The sequence below is a fragment of the Camellia sinensis genome, chromosome 12 (assembly GCF_055761805.1).
Source record: "Camellia sinensis isolate YWXY chromosome 12, ASM5576180v1, whole genome shotgun sequence".
Taxonomy (NCBI): domain Eukaryota; kingdom Viridiplantae; phylum Streptophyta; class Magnoliopsida; order Ericales; family Theaceae; genus Camellia; species Camellia sinensis.
In genome coordinates this window covers 76,001,129-76,016,511 of record NC_138972.1, presented here as the reverse complement: position 1 = coordinate 76,016,511, position 15,383 = coordinate 76,001,129, and the positions used below count along the sequence as shown (strand labels likewise).

Sequence of the window (15,383 nt, the reverse complement as noted above, 5' to 3'; positions counted from 1 at the left end):
GAAACGAAAGGAGGAATGGTGCATGAATAGTGGAGGGAGGTTGGTGGAGAAGATAGTTGGTAGAACCTATCTCTATTTTTCTCCATTTCCTCTTGTCTCATGATTTTCCTCTCCTACTTTTGAGTAGAACCTGTTAATCGAGTTTGGATGGGTTTGAAGCATTCGAGTTTGGATAAGAGCTTACCCCTTCTCCAGAAAAGAGGTTAGGCAAGCCATAGAGACACCACAATTCCTTCTAGCCAAATGGGGCTTGAGAGTAAAATGAAATTTCTCACCATCTTTCAATTGAGATAAATTCCTTACCATCTCTTGTTATCATTTAATTTAAAAGAGGGAAAAGGGAAAATAAATAAATAATCTTTTAGTTTTTTTTTTTTTTTAATTTTGACCATTGCCAAGCAAGTCGAGGGCATTATTGATCACGGAGGGCTGTATATTAGCCACCGTAAAAGACCATTAGTCCTCTCTTTATACAGTAGTATAGACGTGTAACTTCCCAAGCCCAATGGAGACAAAAGCTCCAACCACAAGAACCTAAAGGCCTTGTTTGATTCTACAAGACTAATAATGAGGTATAAATAATCTTATCAAATTAGTGTGGTATTCACAATCCCACCCTTACCCCATTATTAATAATCCTACAAATTTGTTGGATTAATTATCCATTGGATTAATAATCCTAAAACAAATTGTCAAAACAAACATGGGATAATTAGGCCTACGGATTAATAATCCTAATCTCATGCTCTAATCCTTCCAATCAAACATGCCCTCAATTGCCATTGTAAAACCTATCAAACCACCAAACCCACAAAACATGCACATTTTTCACATTTTCACTCACCTGAACTGATAAAAAAAAAAGGGCACATTCGGTGATAGTTTTTGACTAACTTTCAATACATAGAAGTTAGTCCACAAACTAAGAAAAAATCCAAACTACTCTTTCAACACATAAAAGTTAGTCAACAAACTAAGATAAGATCCAAACTACTAGCTTTAAGCAACAAGCATTTGGTTGTAAATGTCTAAATCGCCATCCGAAAGTTCACTAGTTCTTAACAAGACAACATAAACAAAGAGGAGATGTCAGTTTCAAAGCTTCATATTACTGGCTTGCATTCATCTTATAACCTGCCCATTTGTCATCGCTGAAGGGCAACACAGTGGCACCATCAGGTGATTTTATGTTTTGCGTGCTAGGGTAAACCACAATATTCTCATGAGGTAAGGTATTCATTGCACTTGCCTCAACAGCTGTCTCATTGTTTGAGTCCATAGATGAATTAGTACAGCCTTCTGAATGTGAAGGTGAAGACACACCATCACTAGGCGAGGAAGAGGTCGAAGGAAATGGATCACGCAAAGAGGCATACATGCGGTCAGGTGAAGGAGAATATCTACATCTCTTTGCATTGGTATTTGCATCTGAAGATGGGGCAGGAACACAACCAGTGCTAACTTTGGCATTTACAGTAGTCAATTTGGATGAGCATTGTCCTTCATTTTTATCTGATAGACAAGGATACGATAAATGTATTTCACACTTGCAGTCTCAGAATATGGACCCAATTCTAATAAACTTGCAATGAAAGCTCTATATACCAATCACAATGATGCTGGTTCGAGAAGCACAATAAAATTCAATACAAAATAAACATTCAAACAGAAACCAAGCAACATAAATTATAGTGCCAACAAACCAAACCACCAAACTAAGCCTTGTGTCCCAATCAAGTAGGGTTGGCTATATGAATCATTTTCACCATTCAACTCTATAAAGGGCTATATGCTAAGTTAAATTTAAAAAATTCATATATTTTTTCACCACCGCATCCCATGTCAACTTGGGTCTTCCCCTCCCCCTAGTATCTCCGCTTATGATGATTATATCACGCTTACTTACCATTGTATCTATAGATTTTCATTGTACATAACCAAACCATTGTAGCATGTTCTCTCTTAGTTTATCTTCAATAGATGCTACTCAAACATTTCACAAATATATTCAATTCTAATTCTATCTTTTCTAATCTTACTACATATCCATCTAAGTATTCATCTTAGCTACACTCATTTTATGCAAACGCTGTGTCCCATAAAGCACCGCTGGTCTTATAATGCCAACAGTCCAAAGCAACTGACTTGATTTCCTATGCTCCTTTCACAATATGAATAACTAAAGGTAGTAGCTTCCAATTAAGTTCATTTATAAGGAATTATAAAATCCAACCCAGATTCAAGTTTTGAATTTGAGGCTGAGTCCTATGTTCGTCAAGAGCCATCCAGTTGGAGAATGATGAAATGTTGGGAAAATATTGACACCAATAGTCATATCTATTAAATTGTTCCCTTCGTTCAGGAATTTAAATAGGTAGTTGTGAATGTCCAATCAAAGTGATCTTAGACTAAGATTTCTACACAAGCCTGAACAATCAAAAGCAATTGGTGTGCAGTCCCAGAGCAACTCAGATCAAATGGAAAGCAAACAATAGTAGTTATAATATAGAAAATCAGTCACCTATATATTCCTCGTCCTTCGTTTCATGATTTACGAAGTTGACTTCCGGTCTGACACTCTTTTGCAAATCACCAGCGATGACCGACTGCAGGATGGAAGATGAGTCCTCCAAAGCTTTCTTTATTTGACATCCAGAAGAAAGAACAGTGGGGGTCACACTTGGAAGAACTGTGGGGGTCACACTAGAAAGAACTGTGTGGGCCACACTTGCTTTATTACCTGAAACAAAGATGGCATAGTATCTTGTCAGCACACTAAAACTGTCATATGCTTCAATCAAATATGTTGCCAAAATGCAAATTTATAACATATCCTAATGCATCACTCCAAAAGCTAATATAACACCACTATTTTCTTTTTTATTTATTATATGGAGATCTGTAAACCTTTTTGTCCAACTCCTCAAACTAAATGTTCGTAAAAAGTCCTAGACTGGCATGACACCATGAACATGACTTGGGCAATCCATCAAAAAAGGGCACACATTTCACCAAATTTTCATTTCTCAAAACATAACATACAATGCAAAGGAGATTAGATTCATTACTGAATAAAACAGCCAGCACAACAGTATCATTAGATTGAGTAAAGAAACCCTTGTGAATGGATATTATACCAGCATTTCAAACACTACGCATGCTTAGTACAGCTACCACTCATTGTCTATGAGACAGATGTTCAGATATGAAAATATGGAAACAAGCTAGCAATGGTGTTGGTAAGTGTCCATAAAATAGAAAATATTGAGAGACATGGTGCAGAATGGAAAGCTTTCTATGTGGATGCATGAAATAATTTTTTAGCAAAATCAACAACAGATTATATCAGGGAAGAAGTCCAAATTACATAATGTCACTGATCAAATAAAAAAATATAAATAAAATTTAACTAGAACTTTCACACACAAAAAACAGAAAAAAGATCCAAACTACTAGCTTTAAGCGACAGACATTCGATTATAAATGTCTAAATCACCATCTGAAGTTCACGATTTTTTAACTAGGCAGCATAAACAAAAGAGAAGGAAATGGCAGGTTCAAAGCTTCTTATTACTGGCTTCAATTCATCTTCATAGCCACCCATTTGTCAGCATCACTAAGGACAACACAGTGGCACCATTGGGAAATTTCATGTTTGGTGCATGAGAGTGAACCGAATACTCTAGTGAGATAAGGTATTTGTTCCACCTGTTCCAACTGCTGGCTCATTATGTGATTCCACAGATGAATTAGTACAGAATTCTGAACCCTTTGAATACATCCTATTACATGAGTACCTTTATAATAACAATGTTCTAAATTCTTTTATGCACTCCAAATATGTTCTGAAACATTAATAAAATGAATACATCATGTGCATTGCAACTTTCTATAAGAATGTAATTGTTATGTGAATAATATCTTAATGTTTGAAATTTGTAAATTGATGTGTAAAAATATAAAATTTTAACATGTCACAAGCATTTCATGTCTTAAATTTTTTGAAAATTGATGTGTCAGCATGTCAGTGTCGTGTCACGTGTCCATGTGTGCTACTTAGGGTCTCTACAAGGTTCAAAAAATTGGTTCAAGGAAATGTAAACCACCCAGAAAACCACCTATACAATATAATAAAAAATGTACTCTTAAACTTCAAAATTGAAAATTTACTACCCTCAAACATTCTATTCCTTTCTCCCAAAAAAAACCACATAATTGCCAAAGAACATAACATAAGCATTAGCAAATAAATTAAAAGTATTAATGTGACTAACAGAAGCATCTTCAGCCAAATAAATTAGACCAGCATCATCCTTTTGATTGAAACTAGAAACAAACGAATAAGAAAAACAAGTTACTTACGCTCTTGAAGGCAATTGTAAGCAACTTTTGCAGCATTCATATCTGCCTGCTTCTTGCTCTTTGCTGCTTGTCCTTGAAAAGACTCTCCTCCTATTGCCACAGTTGAGACAAAAGTTGGCATGTGAGGTGGACCAGAAACAGTTCTTTCGTACTTCGGAACGAGGAAACCTTTTTTCTGAGCCAATTCTTGTAAGAGATTCTTGTACACAGTAGAATCATCCTAACATTTTGTTAAACAAACCAAATATACACAACAGAAGAAAAATAATTAGTGATGTAGTTATAAAGAAATACTAAAAATTCACAACAGATTGTTTAAAAAACTAGCCTCATCAACTTCATTGAGCGACAATGACTCCCAAGCAACTTTCGCAGCTGCATGTTCAGCTTCTTTAATAGTGAGGGAAAATTCAGGACTCTCATAGATTTTCCCATCAAATGTAACCTTAGACCTGAAGCGACTGGCATGAGGAGGGCCCTCACGTTCAGATGAATACTCAGGCAGAGTGAGATTTCTCCTTTGAGCATAACTTTGCAGCCTACTTTTGTACAAATGTTGTGCATCTGAAAGCAGAAAATTATTGAACATTACATGTAGCCATGAAAAGCAATGATGTCTGTCCAGTTCAGTATTATATATATGAGATTTGACCACCCTTCAGTTTCTTACAATAATAAGGATCTCACCTATGGATTCTTAAATAATGTTTGCATTTCCTATCCAAGTTGCCAGTGTGGACAATGTTACCACTAATTTGCCCATCCTACCCCTCATACGACGAATTTGGGAGGTAGTTAATCTAGCTAAGGATTGTTTCGAGAAAATTTTGATCAAGTATGGGTTATGGGTGCCCTATGTGAATTTTTCCTAATACATGCCTTTTACCATTATCATCTTTTTAATACTCTCTCCATCCCAAACTATTAGTCCCTTATTCCATTTTTTATTACCTCAAACTATTAGCCCCTTTTCAAAAATCAAGGACTAAAATAACATGAATTTCTTATTTTGCTCTTCTTTTAAATTCATACACAAAAAATATAATTATGACAATTGATGTTCCCCAAAAAAAGTCAAAGGGTAGTTTTGAAAAGTTCATATTTTTAAAGTGTAATAATTGTACTACCAAAAAACAAGTTGAATTCCCCAAAAGAGACTAAAATTTTGGGATGGAGGAAGTATTTTTTTTTTTTTTTTTCAAGTACAATGAGGCCTTTGGAAATCTGAGCACACACTAATTTTGCATTATTCCTTCATGTAGCACTCTTTTCTATACAATTAAAACTAAAAAATCTAAACATGAAAGCATTGTTTGTTCTACATCCTTCATCTTCCTTATTACATCATTTTTCTTCTTTATTACGCATGACAGCCTTATGTTCTATAATTTTCTGCCCTTCTCTCTCTCTCTCTCTCTCTCTCTCTCTCCCCCCCCCCCCCTCCCTTTTTTTTCTCTCTAGTTAACCTATCTCACCCCACTTCTCTAAGAGTATGTATGAGCCGCCACTGCAAACCAAATCTAGCACAGGTAATGGTAGGTTGCATCGAAGCAAGCAACCAAAATATCACCAATGCATTTCTCTATTGCCAAAGCACAAGAACATAACTAATTTGGAGAGACAAATTAAGAGTGCCAACAGATGCACCCACCAGTAATTATATCAAAGAAAACCATTGAAAAAGACTGAAACAATGGAAAATATAACTTCCTAGCACCCAAAAATGCATAAATTTGAACAAGTACTACTCCAAATTACTTTGTAATTCTATAGGATAGATAACCACTCACCATTACAAAACCTAACCAAAACACATCAGAACTAGCAAAAACAACAGCAACCAAATGTGACACAGTTGAAACCAAAATCTCCACACACACACACACACACAAAAACAAAAAAACATAAAAATCAAAAAAACAACATAAGGCCCTCAAACACTAGTTGGAACCCACAGGTCGACACAAGCAACCAAGCTCCAAATATCACCCGATTTTTATGTTAAAAAAAAAATGGCCCATTTTTTAAAAAATTGAAGAAAAATATGAAAATTGCACCAAAAGGCTCAAAGGGATTGGGAAAAAACTGTCAGTATAATCTACCATCCTAGTTGATCATTTTTTTTTATTTTTTTATTTTTTTTTACATCAACGGAGCATCAAAAAAAATGTGACAACGTATGACAAAAGAGCAAGTAAAAAATGAAAGGACAACAAAAGAATAAGTAAAAAATGAGATGGAAGGAAGGGGAGAGAGAGAGAGAGAGAGAGAGAGAGAATCCACAATTTGAGTATATTACTTAACGGAAAAACTTCACTATGTATGTCGCAACATTTTACCCTTAACACATTATGCGCGATCTTTTAGATAGTCCCACTTGAAGCATTTCCATAGTCACACTTCAAGTTTCTTAAACTGTGGTCATAACATGGAAAACATGAAGACGATACAAACTAAACGAAGAAATAACAACAAAGCTAAAGACTCTCTTTCTCACAACTGGGCCTACCAAGCTAAACTCATCAAGAATCCTAACAGCAGAAGTTAATCTCAAACAATGTAAGTTAGGGTAGTTAGTACTTGGATTTTGAAGAGACAATTAGATGTGATGCCTTGATAAGAGATTACAGGCCGTTGGTTTATATATTGAAAATTTGATAGTATAAATATATATATATACACACACACTTAATAGAACTTTGTGATGCATGTTGTACTGTTCGGTTCTTGACACAACATGCAAAAGTTTTATAGATAGTCCAACTTCATATATTTCTATATTCAGAATTTTATCATTTGGGGTGGCCAGCAGTGGCCTACAAGCTATGTCAACCTATGTTACATAGACTCAGGTAAATTTTGTCGGGTGCAGATGTGTATCTAGAGGTCGGACCCATCAAACCTCAAATTTAAAGGTATGCAGACTCATCAAAAAGGTGTAATATTTTTAGATTAATTTTTATATTTTTAATCTATTATAAGAGATAAAATGGTATTACATGCAAGGTGTAACATATAGTATCAAAAAGGTATTCACTCATTTCATAGTAATTATACAACAAATGCATATAATGATAGTAATTATACAACATAATATACATATAACAATACGGTTAAATATAAGTGTTCGTTTAGCATGTGGGTTTGGGTTAGGTTGGGGCTATTTTAATCACAAAAAGACAAAATAGGTTTTTTTAGCCTAAGGTTAAAAGTTATCACATTCAAACCATAATCATTACATTTTTTTCTCTCACAAAAGTCAAAAAAGCAAAAAATCCAACCCACATCCCAAACGTATATGGTGTGCTCGATGGAAAGTGTCCAATACATATCCCATTCACCCTTGTCCAATTGTCACGTGTCCAACACGGGTATATGATTTATTCTAAAGAATTTATGTAACACAAATGAAAATAACTCACCCACAAATATTTTTTCTCAGTTGTTGGGTAATCTATAAATGGAAACGCTAAGACAACAAAGGCTTATATAAAGTGGCCTCCAAACTTAAGAACAATGACGCATTGCCAATTTGCCATGTAAAAATTGTGATGCAAATTACTTGATCAGAAGAAAATGGTTGTCAAAAAATCAAAATTTTCTAACCTGTCTTACCATCTTTGACTCTCAAGGAAGCTTCATTCACCAGCGGAGTTTGTATAGCCTTTATCATGGTTGGTTGTGTTGTCCCTCCAATGGACGGATTAATATCTGAATATGAGGTTGGAGATGAAAAACCTGCAAAATTATGAGAAACTAGACTCAAAACAAATTAAATTTTATTAATCATTGTGACTTGGATTTGTATGATGCAACTATTATATGCCATACTCGAAGTCTGCGTTCTCCAGAAGAACAGTATTCACAAACCAGAGAATAGTGAATAACATTGTCAAATAACCCAACAAACCATACATTATTTGATATTGAACATAGAGTAAATTGTACACATAAGCAACTATAATGAAAGAACCATATGATTCCAATTAAATTTGCATCAATAATACCACAATCCAAGAGAGAATCAATGGAATATAATTGTGAAGTAACCTAATAAACCACACATTATTTGATATGGAACATAGTGAATTGGTTATATACATAAGCAAATATAATGAAAGAGCATCAATAATACCATAATCCAAGAGAGACTCAAGGGTCTATAAGATTTACTCAAGCCTTTTAACAGCCTTTGACCACCGAAATAACAAATACTAAAGTAATTTACCATCCTAATAAGCAACACCAAGGGAATCCACTTTTGTCTTACATGATTAACAAGCTTTGAATCCTAATGCCAATCAATGTCTGGAAAAAAATAATTAATAAAATATAAACTAAGCTCAAAATCTGATCAAAATTGCACACACAAAACCCATGAATAACCATTGGCTATAACACAGAACTAACAAACAGTGATGCTATTGTTTAGAGATTTTTAAGGAAGGAAACAAAATTACCTGAACTATTTCATTTTATTTAGTTAACCAAACAAAAAAAATGATTTTTTTGGTTAGGACTCAAGGCTTAGCTTGATTTGGTTTGGTTTTCTATTAATTTTCTTAGCTCAACCAGACAAGCAAAAGAATTTAGTTTGTCCACTTGGTTTTCCTTTTCCCTTTCCTCTGACAAATCCAAGAACAAAACAAAGCCTTATGTTGAGCTTTTCCTCATGAATTCAAAAGAATGGGAATCATTTCCCAAATCTAATTCAAGATACATGACCAGTTTCATAAATATATATAATATACTCCTCGAAAATATTTTAGACATTGAAACAAAAACAGTGCATCTTCTTTTCAGTCACTTGTCTTTCTTTTTTATTTTTCCTTTCGAGAAAAAGAGTTTGCCTATTTGGCTGTACTTTTATTTTTATTTTTCTGTATTTATTTCTAGAGATACAGTTTCACTAGCAACACAGAATTTTAAAAGGGCAAAAACAAAAAAAATGAAATATTTATATACGAGCATCTCCAATCCTTCATCAAATTCAAATTCAACGAAAAAATATCTAAAAACGTGCAACCATTTCTGCATTAAATCAGGCAAGAGTCAATTTTTCACCAAATCAATGATGAACCAAATCCTTCCCTTAATCCCCAACATTCGCATTTATATCATATCGAGCTTTTGACCAAATTTGATTAAAATCTACTCCACATCAAAGCAATAACTTACAAAATAACTTACAAGAACATTAAATATAAGCATAAAGAAGATTAAATATATATATATATATATATATATAAGCATAAAAAAAACAGACATTATGGGATGGCTTTCTATACCAGAAGAAGACGAAGCTGGAAGTTGAGCCTCTGCAATGAGAGAGGGTTGCGGAGAATTGAGACTCAGATTAAGGCTCAGATTAGGGTTCAAAAACCGGGACGGAGGCGGTGGCGGAGGCGGAGCAGATAACTGATCGAGAGCGAGTTTAGCGACTTTGTTCTGAGCATCTTTGGCAGTTCGGCTCTGATCATCGGTCTCAAAAGGGACGCCATTGACGATGACTGTGGCCTTGAAACGAGGGATGTGATCGGGTCCATCTTTGGTGACGGAGTAGTCTGGTAAATCCCATGACTTCTGTTGACACAAGAATTGAAGCTTCGATTTGTACATGGCTGCTTTCAATGGAGTGGTATGCGTGTGAATGTGTAGATAGAGAGAGAGAGAAAGCAATGGGGGTTAGGGTTTTTTGAGGGGAGAGAAGGAAGGGAAGTGAGGTCGGATAGGATATGTTAGGAAAGGTACGATCGGAGAGGACTGTATAATGTTATTACGCAAATGAATTTAGATAGAGGGAAAGAGAGGTGTCAGAGATGGGTCCAACTACAGTACGCAAATGGTATTCATGTACGGAAAGTGATTGAGTGCTCTCATAATAGAGCATTAATAGCTCTCATGAGATGGAAATATTAAAAAATAAATTAAAAAAAAAATAACAGAGGCACTCATTAGATCACGAGGGAGCCAATTCATTAATGCTTCATTTTTAATATTTTAAAGTATTTTTTTTAGAAAAATGCTTATGAATACTAAAAAAGAAATATTAAATGGAGTGCTAATGATATGACAGTGGACTCCGTTCACTTTCTATGTCTTATTTTCTTTTTTTTTTCTTTTTTTTATCATTCTCAATACATTAGTGCTATTAGTAGTATATTTTTTAGTGGTCTAAATCATTGTTGTTTTTGTTCATGCACCATACATAAATTAGGTTATGTTTTGTTTGGCATTTCTAAAAAAATTAAAAAGTCAAAGAGTTTTGATCTTATTTAAGTCATATCATCCTATATAAGTCACATTACTTTTCTATCACATCATTTTAAACCCAACTCATATTTCATAAAAAGTAAAAAAATACACTTATTTAAATCATCTCAAATCACCCCTTAATATGAGCCATTGGATCTTTCTTTTTGATCTCGGCTGTCCACTTAAAAGATTTGTTTACCGATAAACAACAAAACTCATAGGCCCCGTTTGTTTCCAGAGATGGAATGGAGGGGATTGATAGTGAGGGGATTAATAGTGAGGGGATTGTTAGTGAGGGTCGTTTGTTTTCAGAGATAGAATGGAGGGGATTGATAGTGAGGGGATAATGAGGGGATTGTTAGTGAGGGGATTGATAGTGAGGGTCGTTTGTTTTCAGAGATAGAATGGAGGGGATTGATAGTGAGGGGATTAATAATGAGGGGATTGTTAGTGAGGGGATTGATAGTGAGGGGATTAGTAGTGAGGGGATTTGATAGTGAAGGGATTAGTAGTGAGGAATTGTTAAATTATTTTTATATAAAATAATAAAACAAATAAAATATATAAAAAATTAAAAATTATATTTTTAAAAAAATTTCCAATATATAAAAAATAAAAAAAAATAAAAAAATTTTTAATCCCCTCACTATTTTTCTAATATCATCTCTACCTCCTCACTATGAATCCCCTCCCCAAGGGTATTAGTAATACCAAGGTATTAGTAATACCCTCCATATCTCTCAAAACAAACAAGGTATTAGTAATACCAAGGTATTAGTTAGTCCCAAGGTATTAATAGTCCCAAGGCTATCTCTCAAAACAAACACCCCATGTACTAATCCCAAGGTACTAGTAATTCTAATCCCCTTGCTATAACCCAAAACAAACGGGGCCATAGTGCCTTTCTCTTTCCTTCCCTCTCTTCTGCTCTCTCCTCTTCCCTCTGTCTCTTTGTCTATTTTCATGGTGAACAACTCATGGCCACATCTTGATGTTTAGAATATGTCTATTTAAACCCAACACATATTTTGATGTCGAATGTCCAACTCAAAATCTTGCACCGGCTGCTAACAATAGGGATGCCAGCCTAATTGGGATTGTGACTGTGTTCTGTGATGCTCTTTGTACTTTTCTTCTTTTTATTGAATTTTTTTTTTTTTGAATAAAAAAAAAAAGAGTTTCAAATCAACAATAATTTTATCTTAAAACCTTTAAAAGTTTTAGAAATGAGCATCAAATTTTGTTTATGGAATCCTCAAATGAATTTGAAATTTTCCTATATTTTGTTAATCATATTTCTCATTAATTGCATTTATTGTGATAGATGAAAAAGATACTACATTTCGTTTATTGCCATTCATTGCCATTAAGTAGGTAAATAAAAAAATCATATTCCATAAAATGTAAAAAATTATAATAAAATTTATAAATTTCATATTTATTTTGTACTTCTTTTTTTTTTGCATTCTATTTTATAAATTTTATATTTATTTTAGAGGTTAGTTGCATTTTCTTGATGTTTGAATGGTAAGTGTAATTATGTGGAATAGTAAGTGCAACCATATCAAGTAGTAAGTGTGTTTAGTTGTTGTAGTAAGTTGGAAACCACTCATTTAAACCGTACGTACTACTTTATCAGACTTACTACCACTCATTTGAACCACACTTACTACTCAATGAGACTCTACTTATTACTTTATCAGACTTGACTTATCACTCATTTAAATAACATTTATTACTCAATGAGACTCTACTTACTACTTTATTAAACTTGACTTATCACTTAAACAACACTTATTACTCACTTAGACTCTACTTGCTACTTTATCAAACTTGACTCATCACTTAAACAATACTTACTACTTAATGGGACTCTACTTACTATTTTAGTAGACTTGATTAATCAATCATTTAAACTAAACTTAAGACTACACTTACTATTTCATCAAAGTTGATTTTTTTTTTTTTCTTACTACTTAAATCTCATAATTTTTCTTTTAACTAGGTGGTGTTTGGGAAGCAAGTTCCCAAATTTTTTTCTCATTTTTTCCACTAAAAGACAAAAGTTTTACAAAACCAAAAAAAACACATCCAAACAAAATATCACATCCAACCCCATAATCATTTCACTTTTTCTCTCACAAACATCACATCCAACCACATAAAAACCCAACTATCTTCCCAAACACCAAAAATTTTTTATCTCATAAAAACCTACATCTACTAAAATCTACATAAAAACTCACTTCCCAAACACCATCTAAGTGAAATGTTGTTCCAACAAAACATTAAAATTTATAAATTCAAAATATTATGGAAAGTTAAAGTAAAAAAAAAAAGATAGAGACTAGGAATGGCAACGGGGCGGGGCCAGGGATCATACTCCCCCTCCCTGATGGTAGAAATTTCCTCGGCCCCGGCCCTGATCCCCGACGGGAAGCGTATCACCGCCCCCGTCCCCGATCCCGAAAATTCCTGGCCAAAAAAAAATAATAATAACAAACACATCCATATTCAACAACAACAGATCTTATATATTCATCAACAGCAACAATATCATATATGTTCATCATCATCATCATCATCATATATGCATAAATCAGATTAAATATGAAGTTTGAAAACAGATGTGTATAATGCAAACAAATTAAATTGGTGTATAGTGAAATAGATCAAATATGTAGAACAACAAATATATGTATAATAAAAACAGATTAAAAAAAATTATGTTTGATAAACAAAAATTAAATCAGTATGTGTATAATGAACAAATTTTTTTTTTTAAATGTTTCATCATTATCATCATCAACTTAAAAACAAAAAAACACGGATCAGATCAGAGAGAGATGAGGTAGGGCGGCGGTGGTGGTGGTGGTGGTGATGGATCTGGGTCTTGCACACATGGATCAGATCAAATCAGATCTGATCTCACGGCCGGTGGTGGTGGTGTGTGGTTGAGCAGCTCCGGCAGCTGAGAGAAAAGACGAAGTCGAAGACATCACGGTGGAGATGGATGGTGCGATCAGCGACGAGATGAGAGAGAGGAGATAGTTTCAGAGCGGTAGGATGAGCGAGTGAAGAGATGAGAGAGAGGGGAGACAATTTCAGAGAGTAAGTACATAGAGGAGAACTGTCACGACCCGCTCCCCGTACCCAAGGGTTAAGCATCGTGATGGCTAGTAATTAAAGTTACCTACGACCAATTCTTAAACAAATTAATAAACACGAGCGGAAGAAAAATTTAAATGAGGGTACCAAAATAATCATTGGAGCTTCTATTTTTACTACAAAATTATATTGACAAAAAAGGTCGATATTTACATGTAAAAATATCATAAAAGTGTTGTGTGTGTCTATTCCGTAGCCCCATGTCCAAGACTTTCCAAAAGCTATTTCTGAATTACATGTTTCCTGAAAATTGGTAAACAACTATAAGCACATGGCAGAGTGAGAAATATTATATCAAGAGTATAAGGGACATGAAATAACCATGGATAGTTATGTAGCCAAAACATTTAAGATGACTTAGTCGGAACAAATAATCCTTTAAGTAGCAAAACTGAGATTATGTAAATAAATAACCATTATCACGGTAATTTGATAAACAGATCATTTAAGTAGCAGAAACTGAAATACATAAATTATGTAAGTGAATAACCATAACCATGGTACAGAACAGAACAGAATAGAGGTCACAGGTGTGACAGTCAGAACAGATATACGGATTCAAGAGGTGGCTCGTACGGATTCTAAAGGTGGCTCTCACAATAGTGTAGCACTTAGTTCCACACAGGACAGAGGTACGGATTCAAGAGGTGGCTCGTACGGATTCTAGAGGCGGCTCCCACAATAGTGTAGCACTTAGCTCCGCACAGAACAGAGGTCAATGAATCAAAGGGCCACAAAGTAACTAAACAGAAGCCAATGGTTATTTAAGTCCCCCAAGGCATGAGACTCCTGTGGTGGTACTTACAAAACATAATTATATATAAGGTCATAACCAAATATTCTTTAAAAGTAAAACAAACATATCTATGGATTTCCTTTTAAGCAAATAGGATTTAGAAAATAATCCACCTAACTGAAACCTTTAGAAAACATAACTTTTATTAATATACTAATAAAACATAACTTCTATAAAATAGATTTTGATAAGTTAAAACATAAGTAAAATACATTTTAGTGACTCAAGGTATAATATAACTCACCTTAACTTTAATACCTTACTCTTTCTTTCCACCATCAAAGACCCTCTCAACTTCCACTATTTTTTTTCTTCTTCCTCTCTTTTCTTTCTTTCTTTTCTTTTCTTCTTTCTTTCCTTCCTTCACAAGTTGATCAACTCTCCCTATTTATAAGAAGAAAAACTCAATCTCTGGCCAACACATGTCTAGCCGAATCATCTCGCGCATCTGCTTCTTATCTTCACCGGATTTGCTTATTATGAAATGAGAATATTTATCTTATATAAATATTTAAGATAATTACATTTTGATCCAAATTTTTAATATAATTATATAAATAATTGAATTTTTAATTAAATTACACTTTATCATATACCAACAGTAAAATTAATTATTTATTTTACAATCACACTCATTATTATTATTAATATTATTATCTATATTATTATTATTTACATTTTGATCCATAACTTTTTAATAATTATATTATTTTACAAAATTACGCATAATAATATATAATAAATTATATATTTTTCGAACTGTGATTAAATAATATAAATATAAATTTTACAGAATAATTAA

At 33.7% G+C, this 15,383-nt stretch overlaps 1 protein-coding gene across 4 annotated transcripts; it reads right to left on the bottom strand.

The window, feature by feature from the left end:
* Positions 1–824: 824 nt before the first annotated feature.
* On the bottom strand, positions 825–10,311 carry LOC114284144 (uncharacterized). Of its 4 annotated transcripts, none has more exons than XM_028227036.2 (6): positions 9,651–10,311; positions 7,978–8,100; positions 4,691–4,926; positions 4,363–4,582; positions 2,522–2,740; positions 825–1,512 (listed from the first exon to the last, which is right to left on the bottom strand). In XM_028227036.2, the coding sequence occupies exons 1-6, from the start codon at positions 9,979–9,981 to the stop codon at positions 1,109–1,111; spliced, it is 1,533 nt and encodes a 510-aa protein (XP_028082837.2). In that variant the 5' UTR covers positions 9,982–10,311; the 3' UTR covers positions 825–1,108. The 4 variants fall into 4 exon arrangements, with proteins under 4 accessions (XP_028082837.2, XP_028082836.2, XP_082755110.1 ...); XM_028227035.2 differs by having other exon boundaries at positions 7,969–8,100; positions 9,651–10,263; XM_082898984.1 differs by having other exon boundaries at positions 4,700–4,926; positions 9,651–10,221.
* Positions 10,312–15,383: the final 5,072 nt, after the last annotated feature.